Raw genomic sequence first — 17259 nt, forward strand, 5'->3', positions numbered from 1 at the left:
GTTGATGTGGTTGTCTGTTGTGGTGAAGGATCTGAGACGAAAGGCAATGTTCTTAATTTACTGCTCATTCTAGGTTCCTACTCTCACCTATGGTCATGACTGAAAAGAACAAGATCTTGGATACAACCGGCCACATTTTGCGAAGTGTTATGACCCGCTTGTTAGAGTCGCACCATAAGATTGCAACAAAATAGCCTGAATGCAAATTATTTATTATAAAAGTAACTCATAGAACAAACAATCAAAGCAACCAACAAATTTCTAGGGATAATAATGACGATAAAGAACTTAGGATAAAATCACAACAACACTTTAACTACATGACAAAAGTAATGCAAAACAAAACCATAAGGTTAAAGAGCCAATGAGATGGCAGGTCTTGACATGTGGACTCCTGAGTAGCCACAGCGTCCTGGGGTAGCTAGCACAACAACTTTTATATACCCATTGATGAGTAATGCAGGCATCCAATCAGAATTTACCACATACTCCAATCTGGAGTCTTGGGATCATCACAGTGTATAAATATTGTAAAACTTAATACCTGTCGCTCTGCCTAAATCATAAAATATTCATCAAGTTTGTATTCTACTCAAAGTAAATGCAGTAAACTAGAAAAAATCTAGAATCTAAAAGTAAAGAAACTTCACTAATAAAAGCTGCAACTAGGGTTGTAACAATATACCGGTATGACGGTCTACCACGATTTGAACGTGTACGATTATCATACCATGAACAATTGCATATCAACGGTTTTAACCCTTAAAGACTGAGACAGCCGCCCGCGGCTAAAAATAAGTATTGCTCTTAAATGTTTAATAACTTTTGATCTGCTGATCCGATTCATACAGTTCAAAGATTGGCATAAAGAAGAGAATCTCATCTTTCCAGTGCTGTATCACATAACATTCGCGGAACAACACTGATTTGACAAAGAAACGCTCGTCACTGTGTCTCCAGACAAACCAGACATGATACATTGATGCATTGTCCCTCCTCCATGCCCAGATTGGTTCAAACTCGCTATATCACAACCAATAAGCATAGGTTTCGCTTTTGTTTGTGGACCAACAATGAGCTTTTTGAACAACACAGAATGAGAGATAGGCATACATTTATGCGCGGCTAAATAAAACGCAAAAAAAAAAAAGTTTTGCATGAAATAATTCTCATACTAAGTACTTTTGCATGCTAAGCAGCACAGAAACATGACAAAACAGTGACACAGCAAAGAGGAACTGCTGCTCTTGCTGTTTTCAAAAGACGCAAATGAAGGTGCAGCTGTTTGTCTGCATTGCAGACAACCATATCCAAATCCATATCCACAGACAACCATATCCATGCTGGCACATAAAACCTAAGGATGTTCCATATTGAATCTAGCTTCGTTATGTAACTATTTATAGTATAGTAAATATTTATATCTATTTTTTTTACTGAAGATTTGCACCATGTTTATTTGGACTTTGACACATTATTTATTATTTTCTTATTTTTTTATTTGTTCATTGTACAAGTGGACACATTCTCTCACCTCAGCGGTCAAGATTAAGTCCTGAAAATCTCAACATGCTTACATTTCTTCATCACAACCTAGACTGAAAAAAACAACGCTTTAAATACATGTTTACAGCCATAAACTTGGTATTGCACTTTTGGTCTCCCATTTATCCTGCTTATAAGGAAGGACAGTTTTAAGTTTGTTTTTGTCTAATCTTAAAAGACCTTGCTTGTTTATTCCTTTTAATTTAATTTATTAAAATGGGAAATTTTTCAGTTTATTTTTATAAAAGACTTCTATAGTTCTATTAAAATGGTTCTTTCAAAAGTTTGTTGAAATAAAACCTTTGTTCAGTCAGAAAACGTGTTCTTATTCTTTTCAGGGTCTTTGCTATGAGAACTACTATTTAATACCGTATACCGCGAAACCGTCAAACCGTGGTATTGTTTTAGACGATTATCATACCGTAAAAAATTCATACCGTTACAACCCTAGCTGCAACACAGGACAATTGAATGGGCTTTTAAAACTTGAGGCCCTGGTATACTGCAAACTAAGCGTCCTAGAGCTCCACCTTCTTTGATGTGCGGTGTCTTCCCAGTGATGTCTCTCATTCAGGGAGTCAGACAGTGAACATCATCTAAAACAACACTAGCTACATGAATACACTGGAGAGAGTACAAATTTATCTGCACTGGTACAATCACTTGCAAAGAGATTTTAAGCTGCAGAGGAGCTGTTGGCCAGATATTTATGACAGTTCTTCTCTCAGCCACCACCACGGTGTTTACGGTAAACGCGAGAAGCGCAACACATTTACAACCCCACCTACTGCAGTGTAGGAGTGTTGGAAAACAGTATACTGTCACTCAGCCTTTTCAAACATTATTCAGACATGAAACATCCAGTGCACAGAGAAAATGTTTTGCTGCATTCATGTCATGTGTGCAACTTTTTTGTCTATGTGTTTCTTAAGCTGCGCCGAATGATTAAAACTCTGTAGACACTGATCAGATCTGTACGGTTTCTCTCCAGTGTGAATCCTGTTGTTTTCAGATGTGTTAACTGATTAAACCTCTTGTAAAAACACTTGTACGGTCTCTCCAGAGTAAATTGTCTGGTGCAGTTTCAATTTTGGAGCTGTAATAAGTCTTCTCACACTCAAAGCGCATATACTCTTTCACATCAGTGTGGATTTTCATGTGTTTATTAAGGTTTGCTGATCGGTTGAATCTCTTCCCACACTGAGTGCATGTGAATGGTTTCTCTCCAGTGTGGGTCTTACATAGTCAAGTGATGCAATTTCCAAGGTCAAAGTTCACCAAGCTTGAACCTTGCAAGGCAGTGAATTGCGAAACTTGACGCACAAACTTATGTTTCCAGTCTGACACATTTGCGTGCGTATGAATGGAAGTCTATGGAGAGAAAAGTCCGGTGTGACCACAGACCCCAATTTTATACTCATTACACAGGCTGTCTGTTAAGTTTTGTATTAAATTTAAAATAGTAATTCTCACCTATAAAGCTCTAAATAATCTAGCTCCTGTTTATCTTCTGTCTCTCTACAATCCAACTCGCTCTTTAAGATCTCAAAACTCCGGGGTTCTGGTAGTACCTAGAATAGCAAAGTCGAGTAAAGGAGGTCGAGCCTTCTCATTTATGGCTCCTAAACTCTGGAATAGCCTCCCTGATAACATCCGAGGCTCAGACACACTCTGTCAGTTCAAAACTAGATTAAAGACCTATCTGTTTAGTAAAGCATACACTCAATGCATCACTTAGCAGGTTTCCACACAAGTTTCTACATCTTGCTTATATACACTATGAACAGCAGCTACGCTAATTATTATTCTTTTTTTTTTTCTTCATTTCCACCTGGGGATACTCATCCCGAGGTCCTCAGATTATGCGGAGTCACTGATTGGATCTAAGACCTGCGACGAGATGATCCCAAGGTTTCCATATCCGGGACCAGGCCGTATCCTGAGCTGCTGCTGCGCTGGTGGTCGTGGGGAGTGGAGAACATGAGACTGATTCCAGTGATGCTCCAGGGACAGACGAGTCTTCGCTGAGGCCAGCTTCCAGCCTCCACTGCTGAGACTGCAGCTCTGCACAAGACTTTTGGCCAGCGAAGAAATGAAAATGGTCGTGCCCAACTGTGTCTGGTTTCTCTCAAGATTTTTTTCTTCACTCCTATCAGTAAAGTTTTTTTTTTCCCTCTCCGCTGTCACCACTGGCTTGCATGGTTCAGGATCGGTAGAGCTATGCATCAATGGATTTGCTCTTCAGTGTTTGGACTCTCAGTAATGATTTAAACCACACTGAACTGAGCTGAACTGAACTTAAACACTAAAAACTGAACTACCCTGATCCAATTTATTATGACCATTTATGTGAAGCTGCTTTGACACAATCTACATTGTAAAAGCGGTATACAAATAAAGCTGAATTGAATTTAATTAAGAGCAAGTGAATGGTTTCTCTCCAGTGTGGATCCTCATGTGTTTATAAAGGGATGATGATTGGCGAAAACTCTTCCCACACTGAGTGCACGTTATTGGTTTCTCTCCAGTGTGGATCCTTATGTGTTGATTAAGGTGTGATGAGCGGTTGAAACTCTTCCCACACTGAGTGCAAGTAAATGGTTTCTCTCCAGTGTGGGTCCTCATGTGTTTATTAAGTGATGATGCTTGGCGGAAACTCTTCCCACACTGAGTGCACGTAAATGGTTTCTCTCCAGTGTGGATCCTCATGTGTAGATTAAAGTTTGATGATTGGCTGAAACTCTTCCCACACTGAGTGCAAGTAAACGGTTTCTCTCCAGTGTGGGTCCTCATGTGTTTAGAAAGGGATGATGATTGGCGAAAACTCTTCCCACACAGAGTGCACGTTATTGGTTTCTCTCCAGTGTGGATCCTTATGTGTTGATCAAGGTTTGATGAGCGGTTGAAACTCTTCCCACACTGAGTGCAAGTAAATGGTTTCTCTCCAGTGTGGATCCTCATGTGGTGATTAAGGTGTGATGAGCGGTTGAAACTCCTCCCACACTGAGTGCACGTGAATGGTTTCTCTCCAGTGTGGATTATCATGTGAATCTTAAGTTTGCTTTTGCTTGCCAAAATCTTTCCACACTGAGTACAGGTGAAACAATTCTTGTCTCTCCTTTTCAAAATACCATCAGTCTGTAAATGAGTTTTTTCCTCAATTTTGACATGATGTTCCTCCTCTTTCCTCTCATTCTCTTCAATTAGGTCTGAAATAAATAAATAAAAGATTAGTTTTCATCAAGTCTAAAAATCTCTCATCAAAAGCTGAAAAGTAAAAAGACACTGGAAACATTGGCTACACACACTTATTTTGATGCATGTTAAATGTAAAATAAAATCGGATCATATTTTGTTCAGTCATTAACATGTACACATTTAAGCAGATTAAATTCATCTTTATTTATCTACAGCTTTTACAATGTAAATTGTGTCATAGTCGCCTAACATAGAAGTCATTGTAAATTGAAACGGTGTCAGTCTAGTTTTCAGAGTTTCTTACATAATTGATCATAAAAGTAATTTGGGTCACATTGATAAGACACAGATTTGAAAGGTGTAAATGGTGTGACGACCCTGGTATTCCAGTTTGGATGTGGCAGATCCTGTTAAGGTGCCATGGTTGCTCCCTAATTGGTTCAAAGCATATAAATGCGAGAGTGAGCTAGCTTCTGTAGGATAGTGTGGCTACTGGCCGTCCTTGCATCAAGACCATCTCTTTATTTTGGCAACCTTATGGTTTTGTTTGGCATTATTTATATGTGTAGTTAAAGTTAGTTATTTTCTTCATGTTCCCCTAGACATTTGTTTGTTTCTTGATTTGTTGTTTTATTAGTTGTGTATATTAAATAAGTTGCATATATAATTTTTTTGTTGTCTAAGCTCTTTTATGTTGCAACTCGAATGAGGGGGTCCAGTTAGATACATCCAGTTAGATCATTTTGTTCTCTTGATCTGGAATACCTTATGCTTCGATGCCAACCACACTGGCCACCAAGAGAGGTCACAGCTGTTATAATTACAGATGTTTGCATCCACCCTCAAGCCAACACAGAGCAGGCGCTTAGGACACGGAATGGGAGCATAAGCGAGCAGGAAACCACACACCCAGAGGCAGCATTTATTGTTACAGGGGACTTTAACAATGCCAATCTCAGGAAAATCACTCCAAAATACTATCACCATATCACCACAAACATGCGTGGTGACCGAATTTTGGACCACTGCTATTCTCCGTTCCGGGAAGCCAACAAATCCCTCCCCCGCCCACCGCTAAGCAAATCAGATGACTCTTTTGTTCTGCTCTTGCCTGCTTGCAGACAGAAACTGAAACGGGAACCATCCACCCTCAAGACGTTTCAAAGCTGGACGGACCAATCGAGTTCCATACTTCAAGAATGTTTTCATCATATGGACTGGGAGATGTTCCGGGCAGCTTCTGATGACGACATTAAACTTTACTCAAGACACCGTTACATGCTTCATCAGAAAGTGTATAGAAGACATGGTCCCAACAAAAACTGTTCGTATCTACCCCAACCCAAAACCATGAATTGATGGCAAAGTTCGAACAGCCCTATCAGTGTGAACCTCCGCCTATAAATCCAGAAATGCTGAGGAACAAAAACAAGCAAACTACAACCTCAGGTAAACTATCAAAGCAGCAAAACATCAATACAGAGATACAGCTAGAGGGGAGGAGAATGTGGCAGGGACTTAATTACATCACAAACTTTAAAAGTAACAAACCCGCCACTGTAAACATTTCTGCATCTCTCCTGGATGAGCTTAACTCCTTCTACACCTGCTTTAAAGCCCAGGACACCCACACACTGTGCGCTCCCGCGGCCGATACCGAAACCGCCAGCACACTCTGTTTCTGTAGCAGACGTAACGAGATCTTTCCGGAACATCCGGAAAGCTACGGCCCAGATGGCATCCCTGGACGTGTACTTAAAGCATGCGCACACCAGCTAGCGGGGGTTTTCACGGACATCGTTAACCTCTCGCTCTCTCTGTCTGTGGTTCCCACATGCTTTAAGACAGCTACTATTGTGCCCATACCGAAATAATCTAAAACCACATACTTAAATGACTGGCGTCCAGTTGCTCTGACACCCATCTTCAGCAAGTGCTTTGAGAAGCTGTTTAAAAAGCACATCTGCTCTGTACTGCCTGCTCACACTGACCCTCTGCAATTTGCTTACAGGAATAATCGCTCCACTGATGTTGCAATTGCTTTCACCTTGCACACTGCTCTGTCTCACCTGGAAAACAAAAACACATATGTGAGAATGCTGTTTGTGGACTACAGCTCAGTATTCAACACTATAGTGCCTGCCAAACTAGTGGTGAAGCTCTAAGCTCTGGGTCTACACAGCTCTATGTGCATCTAGATCCTGGACTTCCTATCAAGCAGACGCCAGGTGGTCAGAATGAACAACATGACCTGATCCACACTGATGATCCACAGAGCTGTGTTCTCAGTCCACTCCTGTACTCCCTGTACACACGCGACTCTACAGCCAAACACAGCTCCAACGTCATCGTTAAATTTGCTGATGACACAACAGTGGTGGGCCTAATCACAGATAATGATGAGATGGCCTACAGAGAGGAGGTTTACACTCTGACGCAGTGGTGTGAGGAAAACCACCTCTCACTCAACATCAGCAAAACCAAGGAGCTGGGAGAAGAGAGAACACACCCCCATCACCATCAACGGGACACCAGTGGAGAGAGTCAGCACTTTCAAGTTTCTTGGAGTACACATTGCTGAGGATTTGACATGGACTGCTCACACAGACGCAGTGCTAAGGAAGGCACAACAACGCCTGTTCTTCCTCAGGCGTCTCAGGAGGTTTGGAATAAGCCCTCACATCCTCCGCTCGTTCTACACCTGCACTGTGGGAAGCATCCTGCGTGGCTGTATCACCACCTGGTATGGAAATAGCACCAGCAGCAATCGCAAAGGCCTACATAGGATTGTGTGAACTGCTGGACGCGAAGTAGGAGGTGAGCTTCCCTCCCATCACGACATCACCAGGCAGTGCATGAGGAAAGCCAAGTGAATTATAAGCGACTCCAGCCACCCAAGCCATAAACTTTTCTCTTTGCTACCCTTAGGCAAATGGTTCTGCAGCATCCGGTCGCGCACCAGCCGACTAAAGGAAAGCTTCTTCCCTCAGACTATCAGGCTGATGAACACTTAATACCTCTCAATGCACACCATGTATATGTAGCATGCACTGCACTTTAACCAATACATACCTAAAACAATACTGCCTACAACTATGGGTACACATATTCATTATACATATCGCTGTCAACAATTATAATGCTGCCAAATTATTTTGTACTATCTGTATTTTGCACTGTCGTTATATTTGCACTGTCTGTATTTTGTACTGTCTAGAGCCAGCACCTAAGCTTTTCACTCATCATAGCACACGTGCTGCTGATGATGTGACAATAAAAGTGATTTGATATTCATGGCCATTTTTTCTTCATTGGCCTTTATTATAGCAACATTTATATATATATAAATATATATATTATAGCCATGACAGCATATAATCATGCAAGATACTTCTAAAAGATACACTAAACCTCGAGAAGACTCCTCTTCTGGACCAGGCACACCACACTCTATGCAGCAAACCAGTGGATGACAAGGAAGCGCCATGCGCCTTCGTGATTAAATGCCACTACTTTTCCGAAAAAGGATATTTTAAAGAAAGCCACTGAAATAAAGACAACAGTACACTGGGCTGTGAATGACAATACAAATGTTAATGTCGCTCTCCGGTTAACTTTTAAATAACCACTATAGCACATGTTGGTTGTTGTTATTTCTAGTTCTCAAGTATATTTTGTCAGTAATGGGGTCGATTTGTCATAAAACATCAAGAGCTGTTCAAATGGTTTTGTTTTATACGTGAGGTCCCACATGGTCAGCTAGCTAAGAGTGCGAGTAGGTGGAAGTGTGTGTAAGTTGACACCAAGGTTTCAATCTTGTGTTGTTTCGTGTTTATAAAAGTGTATGTGCGATCACACCTTTTTTTTTCCTTTTTTTTTTCTTTCCTCTCTCTCCCCCACACATCCCCCTACATACAAAACCCACAGATACCTTTCGGGTGCTTCGGATGCTTCTGATAAATGTTTTCAACAGCACATAAAATGGGTGGAGTAAAGACAAACTTTACCAGTTGGAATGTGCAGAGGCTAAATCACCCAATAAAACGAAACAATTAAAATCAGTTAAAAACAGTTCAAATCCGATACTGTATATTTACAGGAGACACATCTGTTGAAAATGACTATTCTAAACTGAATAGAGGAGGCTATACACAAATATATTATTCAAACTTCAATAGCAAAAGTAGGGTCGTTGCTGTACTCATACATAAGAATGTACAGTTTGTCATTGAGTCAAATGTGCTGGATAAAAATGGCAGATACATAATAATCCAAACTTTTAACATGTCTGTGGTCCTGGCCTATGTGTATGCTCCTAATTAGGACAATGTACACATTTTCAGTGATTTATTTTCAATTTTGCCTAGTCTTGACACACACAATATAATTTTAAGAGGCGAACCTCCTGAATTTTATTCACCTGTGCATCAAACCTATTCCAGGATTGACCATTTTCTCCTGGACAAGCAGTTACGTCCCTTACGCCCCATTCACAAGGGGCATCAGCGTCAACGCTTCCCGTTCACTTTGAATGGGTGACGTCAGGCGTTGCCGAACTGCATTGTGGATTCGTCGACGCTGCTTCAGAGGCATTGTTCGCTGCAAAAGTTGGGACTTGATCAACTTTTCAAGCGGCGATGGAAGCATCATCCGACAGATCGCTGTAAGCAAATACACCAGCTCAGACTGTGGCCTATTGCTGACTAAATTCATTGGCTAACGCAGCTATGACGATCACGTCAGCCCCAACTTCAGACACGCCCTCTGTCAAGCGTTGACGCTGAAGCCCCGTGTGAATGGGGCATTAATGTCAGCAGTAGAGTATGGTAGTATTGTTATTTCGGACCATTGTCCAGTCTCTCTAAAGCTATGTTTTCAGGCAATGGAATCCTCCAACATACATGGCGGTTTAACTCAAGACTCTAGGCAGACGACGATTTTGTAAAAGTTATTGATGCTTAAATTTATTTCTTCCTTGAGATAAACGAATCCCCAGAGATAAGTTTGAGCATCCTATGGTATACTCTGAAAGCATTTATAAAAGGACAGATTATTTAATATCAAGCTAGCACAAATAAAAAAATGTCAAAACGGCTTACAGAGATTATGAATTAAATAATACAATTGATCAGCTATAGTCAACATCACCTTCTGAAGAGCTCCATTAGAAAAGACTCCTTCTGCAAGCAGAAAATGACTCCCTGACAAGTGAAAATGCAAAGGATCTCTACATAAGATCACGCTAGATTCATTATGAACATGGTGAACGAGCTGCCAGGTTATTGTGTTACCAACTGAAACAATCCTCAGCAGCTGGTTTTATAGCAGCAGTTAGTAAGGGTGAGGGCAGTATTATTACTGATTAACAGGGAATTAATGATCCATTTAAACACTTTTATAAAACCCTTTGCAGCTCTGAGGTAAACGAAATTGGATGTATTGAGAGCTTTTTCAATTATTTAGAATTGCCATACCTTTGTGATTCAGATCAGTTGGCATTAGAATGAAATATAACACCTTCTGAAATTGAAAATGCAATTAAAAAATTGAAAACCGGAAAAGCACCAGGCCCTGATGGCTTCGGGCCGAGTTTTATAAGAAGTTTACTGCCAAGCTAACACCACTGTTGTGCAAGTTATTTGATGAAGCTCTTGTTTTGGAGACAATTTTTTTAGGTACTTTCAAGTCCATAGTTTCGTAAAAAAAACACTTCTCTCCTTCACTGAACCAACCATAAGCATGTTGGATAGATGAATTGGTAAATATGGACCCATACCAAAGGGGTATGATGTCCATGTTGTATGAAGTGGTCTAAAGAACTGCCTCCCCTTACCTAAATTATATAAAGCTAAAATAGGAAGACGGACTGGGACTAGAAATATCAGATACAGCCTGGCAATATGCCATAGAACTGGTACACTCATCCCCTGCATTTATTAGACATGGTCTTCTTCAGTTTAAGGTGCTTCTTAGGCTTCACCTATCTAGGAGCAAGCTGGCAAAAATGTATCCAGGGTCAGATTCATCTTGCCCCAGATGTGGTTTGGAGCCAGCAGATCTGATGTTCTGGCGATGCCCTAGATTGTATAAATTTTGGGCCAATATTTTTAGATCATTTTCATCTATATATGTAATAGAGATCATTGCCTTTTCTTCTTTATTGGCCAGACGCCTGATTCTCCTAAGATGGAAAAAACAAACCCACCATCCCACAAACATTGGATATTAGAATTGTTATCACATCTTAAACTCGAGCACCTTAAGTACATCATCCAAGACTCTACAAAAAAGTTTTAGAGGTTTGGCAGCCTTTCCTCTCCTACATTGAACGCTCAGAGGTTATTATATCCTTGGTGAGAGTTTATCCCTAGTTTCCTAATTTATTTGATCTATTTTTATTAATTAATTTATTTTTATCTTTCACCCTTTTTCTTTATGGGGTGTATGTCTGTAACTATGTACCATATTAATTTGTTGTTCAATATGTGTGTTGTGGAAAAATTAAAGACTTTGGAAAAATCAATTAAAATAGTTGAATAATAAGAATGTAAGAAGTACTAAAACAGTTTTTAGAAGAGTAATAATCCAATTAATCTACTTACAGTAGATGTCTCTGTCGAAGGTCTGTGAATTTAAGCTAGTTATTAATTAAAGAAGAACAAGTCTTTCTCGTACGTGACTTTGTTCTTTGTGTGACTGAAATGTAGGTAATGGGTAAGCAGGATGAGAAAAATTATATATTCTTCAATTATATATTCCTTCTATGCTAATCAAGGACTTCTAAGACATTGCAAGCATGGGATAGGTCCTCCTGGCTTGGCAGAGTTGATCACAGCTCCTGTACACATCTCTGCCATTTGCTTGCAGTAACCATGTGCTTTTCACCATACACAATTCTTCTGCTTGTGATCTTCCTTCAAATAGCTTTATCATGTTTGGTGTCATTTGACAGTTTATGACTTAAGCATTGTAGTGCTAAAATAAACAGAGACATTGATTGCTTGTATTTCAATATACAATATATTTACTATTGTTGAGTCATGGCCTGAGGAGAGTATGTTAATGTTCTTCTCACCCACTTTATCTCCTCAACTGTGCTCTCTCATGTTCAGCTGGTTTTGTGGGTTGATTTTCACTAATCTTTAACAATGCTTTGCTCAGGGTATAATACGTAAAGGTAAGTGTTGATCTGGGAGAATGGCTTTTACTCTGCATCTCCTGCACACGGCTGCGTAGCCTCATATGCTAACAAAGACAGTTTCACTGTCTTTGTTGCTTAGCAGTGCATATGTTACAGCTAATTTCTTTATACAGTATGTTAGTTTGTTTCATTCTACTGTCTGTATATTCAAACATGTAAATTAATAAACAACTTTACCTGCTTTAAGCTTTGAGATTCTTTCTCTTTATCAATGATAATAACAACTTTGATGGAGTCATATTAATTACAATGGAGTCAGATAAATAATGGATTTAAACACGCCATCCTTCAACTGCTTTCTGTTTCTGATTATTGGTTCAGAATAGCAGTGTAAGCTCCAAACCTTACAGCTATGTTTCCATCAAAAAATGCCAATTAAATTTATTTGCAAAACTGGAATATCGCATAAAAATATGCAAATAAATCAGTGTTGTCGGGCGACGAGGAGGCAAAGTAGGTGGTGCTGTCGCCTCACAGCAAGAAGGTTGCTGGTTCGAGCCTCAGCTGGGTCAGTTGGCATTTCTGTGTGGAGTTTGCATGTTCTCCCCGAGCTTGCGTGGGTTTTCTCTGGGTGCTCCGGTTTCCCCCACAAGATCAAAGACAAGCAGCATTACACTGTTTTAAGGATCTAAAAATTTATTCTTTAAAAAGCAAAAAGATTCCAATGGCGGCGCCTGCTGGTACGTGAAGAATATGGTCAATACTGACGAACTTCACACTCAAACGTTTGCATATCATCAGCATGCTGTAATCCATTTCTTACGCAGCAGAAGTCTTTTTTAGACTAGTTGTTGGCCAGTTGTAGTCAGTGCAATGCTAGTGCAATGCAGTGTTATTGTTCCACTATAATTTGTTTTGTCTCACATCATCCCACAACATCATATAGTTTAGAATACTGTACAATGTTTTATAATAATTAATTATTTTAGAGTCCATTTCATTTAGCATATTTAAAATTAGAGTCATCCATGTTTTCTGACATACTTTAAATCAGGGTTTCTACAGGTGTCACCAAGTTAAATTTAAGACTTTTTAAGACATTTTTAAGACCATTATGAATGAAATTTTAGACTAAGGAATTTTTCAAATGGCCCAGAAGAAAAGGTTGTTATTTGTTCTATCAAAAAATATTTTTTTATATAAAATAATTAATAACACAATAATAGATCAATGATAACAATATTAAAATATTTTAGATATTTCTTATTTAAATATCTTAAATATTGTGTAAAAACAAGAGAGCTCGACTTGGATCCACACACTTTTTTCCAAAATAAACTTTCTTTAAAATAAAAAATAAAAACTAATTAACGAATGTTTAAAAAGTTTTAAAAACTATAATAAACTAAATCCATTCAAAACAATCTGTCCAGGTGGATATCCTCAGCAGTCTTTACCATTATGATAAATAGAGTTAATGACCTTTTTAAATAAAAGTTGAAAGTTTTATTGAGATGGATTGATGGTTATTGTGTGGGTTTTGACCAAATTGGGTAGCAAAACATGAACACAGGAAAATGAAGACTTGTTTAAAGAAGATTTAAGACCTACAACACAACATTTCAGCAAATTTAATACTTTTTAGGGCAAAATTTTAGATTTTGGAATTTAAGACTCCGCGGAAACCCTGTTTAAATACAATAGCCCTGATAAAAAGTTATTATAATAAAAATGTAATTCTAACTCTGATACTATCTGTGAGAACTAGTAACAACTACTAGAAACAAGTTTAAACTCATAAAGAAGTTGATGAAAAAAAGGGAATTGTGATCTACCCGACATATGCAAATGGAAAGTACCAAGCCAACACTATCACTGTAATAGCAGATATCTTCTATGAGAATACTGTAGGTCAAATATTGTCAGCTCAGGTAAACTTTTTTTTAATTTATTGTTTTTATTTATTTCATATAGCGACAGTGCTCAAGGGTGCTTTACACACAGTAGGAGAACAAGAAAAGCAATAACCTTAAGAAGGTAGAGAAAATGGGAGACTAATAATACTTAAAATAATGACAAAAGACATGAGAACAAGCAACAAAAGAAACTCGTTCCTATCTTTCAATGAGTGCTTATGTGAATTTAGGAGAACTAGGCAGCACACTCAGGGCTGCAACATGGATTTAATTTAGTATTCTTATTATTAAAATATATCTGAATGAAAACTAACTTGTTTGTTCCTGCTGATCTTCCTGTTTGACTGTGAATGTTTCTTCAATCTTCACATCTTCACTCTCCTCTTTAATAAACGCCATCTTTATAACAGTGTGGAGATCAGTCGCTTCAGCAGGAGTTTTTCTCTGTGTTTGGACACTTTATTCTGTTTAAAATGAACAAAAACAATAAACAGAAACAAAATAACTTCTCTTCAACACTTGCTTCAACAGTTCCTTTATATGAGAGTGATTAACAAAAATAAATCAGGTAAGTCTGAGCAAGAAACAATAGCCACAAACAAATGACCTGATAAAAACTAGTCCTCCATTTCTTATATATATATATATATATATATATATATATATATATATATATATATATATATATATATATATATATATATATATATATATAATGTATACTTATTTTGGAATGACATTATGCTAGTAAATAAATAAAACCTTCATTAAAACACTTAACATTACACACATTTCTGTTGTTCAAACAATTGCCCTCGATTTCTGTTATTAAAATAGTACTTCGTTGCATAAAGGATTAAAATAATAGTCAACCGCAGGTATATAATATTGAAAGGAAAACCTGAAACTTTAATCAATCTGTTTATATTTGTGTAAAGTTGTGAAACAAACCTTCCTCCAGTTGAACCGCAGCGCGGAAGCGGCGCAGCCTTATGACGTCACACAATACGCCAAAATAAAAGTCTTTTTTGTTCAGCTTTTTTGCCACTTACTGTTGCAGTCAGGACATGATAAATTTCACACTCCTTTTCACATCTCACACAACATATCTGCTCTCTCTCTTTCAAATACACAGACATTCAGTATTTGAAGTTGATCAAAACTTTTAATCCAAACATTTTTACACAATTTTGAAAAACTTGTTTAATCTACTAAGTATAAGTGTTTTTTTTTTTTTTCGTTTTTATTGTTGCAAAAAGTTTACATCACAAAACGGAACAATCATATATAAAATAAATTAAAATTGTTACAACTGCAACAAGGAGCAAGGAGCAGTACAAAATATCTACATCAAAGGACAAACAAAACATTATGGGTCTGCACTTTTTCCACTTACAACAATGAATGTGATATACCCATTAGTAAAATAAAGTTCACAACATCAGAGAAAGAACAATGTAAATCAGCTTTGTAAAATAAAATATCTTCTAGAACAATAGGGGGGACTTAAATCCTCTTTAATGAAAGCCAAGGATGGATGTCAAACCAGAATTTAAAAGTAAATTCACAAGAAAAAAAAAAGTGATTGAGTGTTTCTGGAGCAGATCTACACTTGTCAACATCAAAGTTAAATCTTTTTTGAATAAACTCGTTCACATGGTATATCCTGAATAAAATTCTGTAATGAGTTTACTTAACCTTAGGTGCTACAGGATATTTAAGAGAAAAGGTAAAAGCTTTGTCCTCTACTAAGGGTTTAACAACTTCTAGATGATAACACTTAAAATCACCCATTATAAGGCGTGTTGTAAATAAGCTTGTTGTTATATTTACTATCAAAAATATCAACATTGATAATTTTAAAGACGGAAGAAAAGTTACAAGTGTACATGGGGGATCAAAATAATTACTTTGAATTAACCTAAACAAAGCAATAGGTATAGCCTCGCTAATTTTAATATAACCTTTATCTGTGATTTTAACTCTATATTTATTTAAAAAATTCGTTATGAGATAGTAGCAGTCCATTTTCATCTAACAAATCATTAATAAATATAATGCCTTTATTGTACCAGTCACTTTTAAACAATGATTTTCTGTTAATAATAACAGCCCTTTTATTCCAAAGAGTGGATTTATGAGGGGAAAATTATGGGTAAATATAATTTTCCAAAAAAGTAGTTCTTGCTATTGAAAATTAGACAGCATCAAAGGAAGTTTTGAACAATCATAATCATATCTTAATACAAATTCAAGGCCACCATTTTTTTAAACAAATTATTTGGGATATGATACCATATTGAATAAGGCTTAAACACTGTTTCAACCATTTAACTCTAAAAGTGCAATGAAGACATTCAAAATTAATAGCTTTCAAACCTCCATATTCTTACTCTTTGATCATATGATTCTTACGTAAATAATGTGATTTATTTTTACAAATAAATGTAAAAAATGTTAAATTAATAGATTTAACTATTTTGGGAGGAGTATATAAAGGATAAGTTAAATATATAATTTTAGATAATCCCTCAGTCTTAGTCAAAAGAATTTCACCCAATATGGAAAGGTCTCTAGCTAGCCAATGATTTAGGGATTTTTTCATCCCTTCCATTTTAGTATTAAAATTTGCACATTCTCTATTAACAGAATTTTTGGTGATGGTAACTCCCAAGTATTTAACTTCTTCTTTTACTAGAATACCTTCTAACTCTCTTAAAGTACAATTCTGAATAGTTAATATTCCACATTTTCTTAGGTTTAAGGTGAGTTCAGAAGCTTTAGGAAACAGAAACTTTGACAAGAGCTAAAAGGAGCACCTCCCTATTTTTAAGAATTAATAGAGTGTCATCAGCAAACTGACTTAAAGTAAAAGTCCTACCAAGTATATTAATACCTAAAGTGTACTCTGATTTAATATAATGACATAAGTTCAACAGCTATATTAAAAAGTAAAGGTGAGATGGGACATCCTTGATGGATTAATCTTTTGATGTAAACTCTAGGAGATGATCCTGAATTCAGGGATTTACTACTGAATATATCAGTATAGAACATGGAAATTACCCTACAAAAGCTCGGACCAAACCCAAAAGTTTCTAAAGACTTTCTAAAGACAAAAAAGGATGCTCAAGGGTATCAAATGCCTTGAAAAAGTCTAGAAATAGAAATAAACTTGTCTGAGGAATTAAATAATCGAGCATATCAAGTATCATTCTGAATAATTCTCCCTTTAATACATTAAAAATAAAAGATAATACAATAAAAAATAAATTTAATACAATAAAAGCTGATTGTGTTTCATTAATTATCTCGCCTATACCTTTTTTTGAGTCTATTGGCAAATACATGAGAGAGCAATTTAAAATCATTGGACAAAAGAGTTATGGGTCTCCAATTATTTAAAAATAATTTGTCTTTGCTTGGCTCTGGAACTAAAATTATTAAAATCTGCTTCAT

General features: G+C 37.2%; 1 protein-coding gene across 3 annotated transcripts; it reads right to left on the reverse strand.

The window, feature by feature from the left end:
- Positions 1 to 193: 193 nt before the first annotated feature.
- On the reverse strand, positions 194 to 14794 carry LOC137491118 (uncharacterized). Of its 3 annotated transcripts, none has more exons than XM_073947946.1 (4): positions 14752 to 14794; positions 14115 to 14264; positions 6753 to 6812; positions 194 to 4754 (listed from the first exon to the last, which is right to left on the reverse strand). In XM_073947946.1, the coding sequence occupies exon 4, from the start codon at positions 4588 to 4590 to the stop codon at positions 3961 to 3963; it is 630 nt and encodes a 209-aa protein (XP_073804047.1). In that variant the 5' UTR covers positions 4591 to 4754; positions 6753 to 6812; positions 14115 to 14264; positions 14752 to 14794; the 3' UTR covers positions 194 to 3960. The 3 variants fall into 3 exon arrangements, with proteins under 3 accessions (XP_073804047.1, XP_073804048.1, XP_068076317.1); XM_073947947.1 differs by having other exon boundaries at positions 6633 to 6812; XM_068220216.2 differs by lacking the exon at positions 6753 to 6812.
- Positions 14795 to 17259: the final 2465 nt, after the last annotated feature.

The sequence above is a fragment of the Danio rerio genome, chromosome 4 (assembly GCF_049306965.1).
Source record: "Danio rerio strain Tuebingen ecotype United States chromosome 4, GRCz12tu, whole genome shotgun sequence".
In the NCBI taxonomy this organism is placed as follows: domain Eukaryota; kingdom Metazoa; phylum Chordata; class Actinopteri; order Cypriniformes; family Danionidae; genus Danio; species Danio rerio.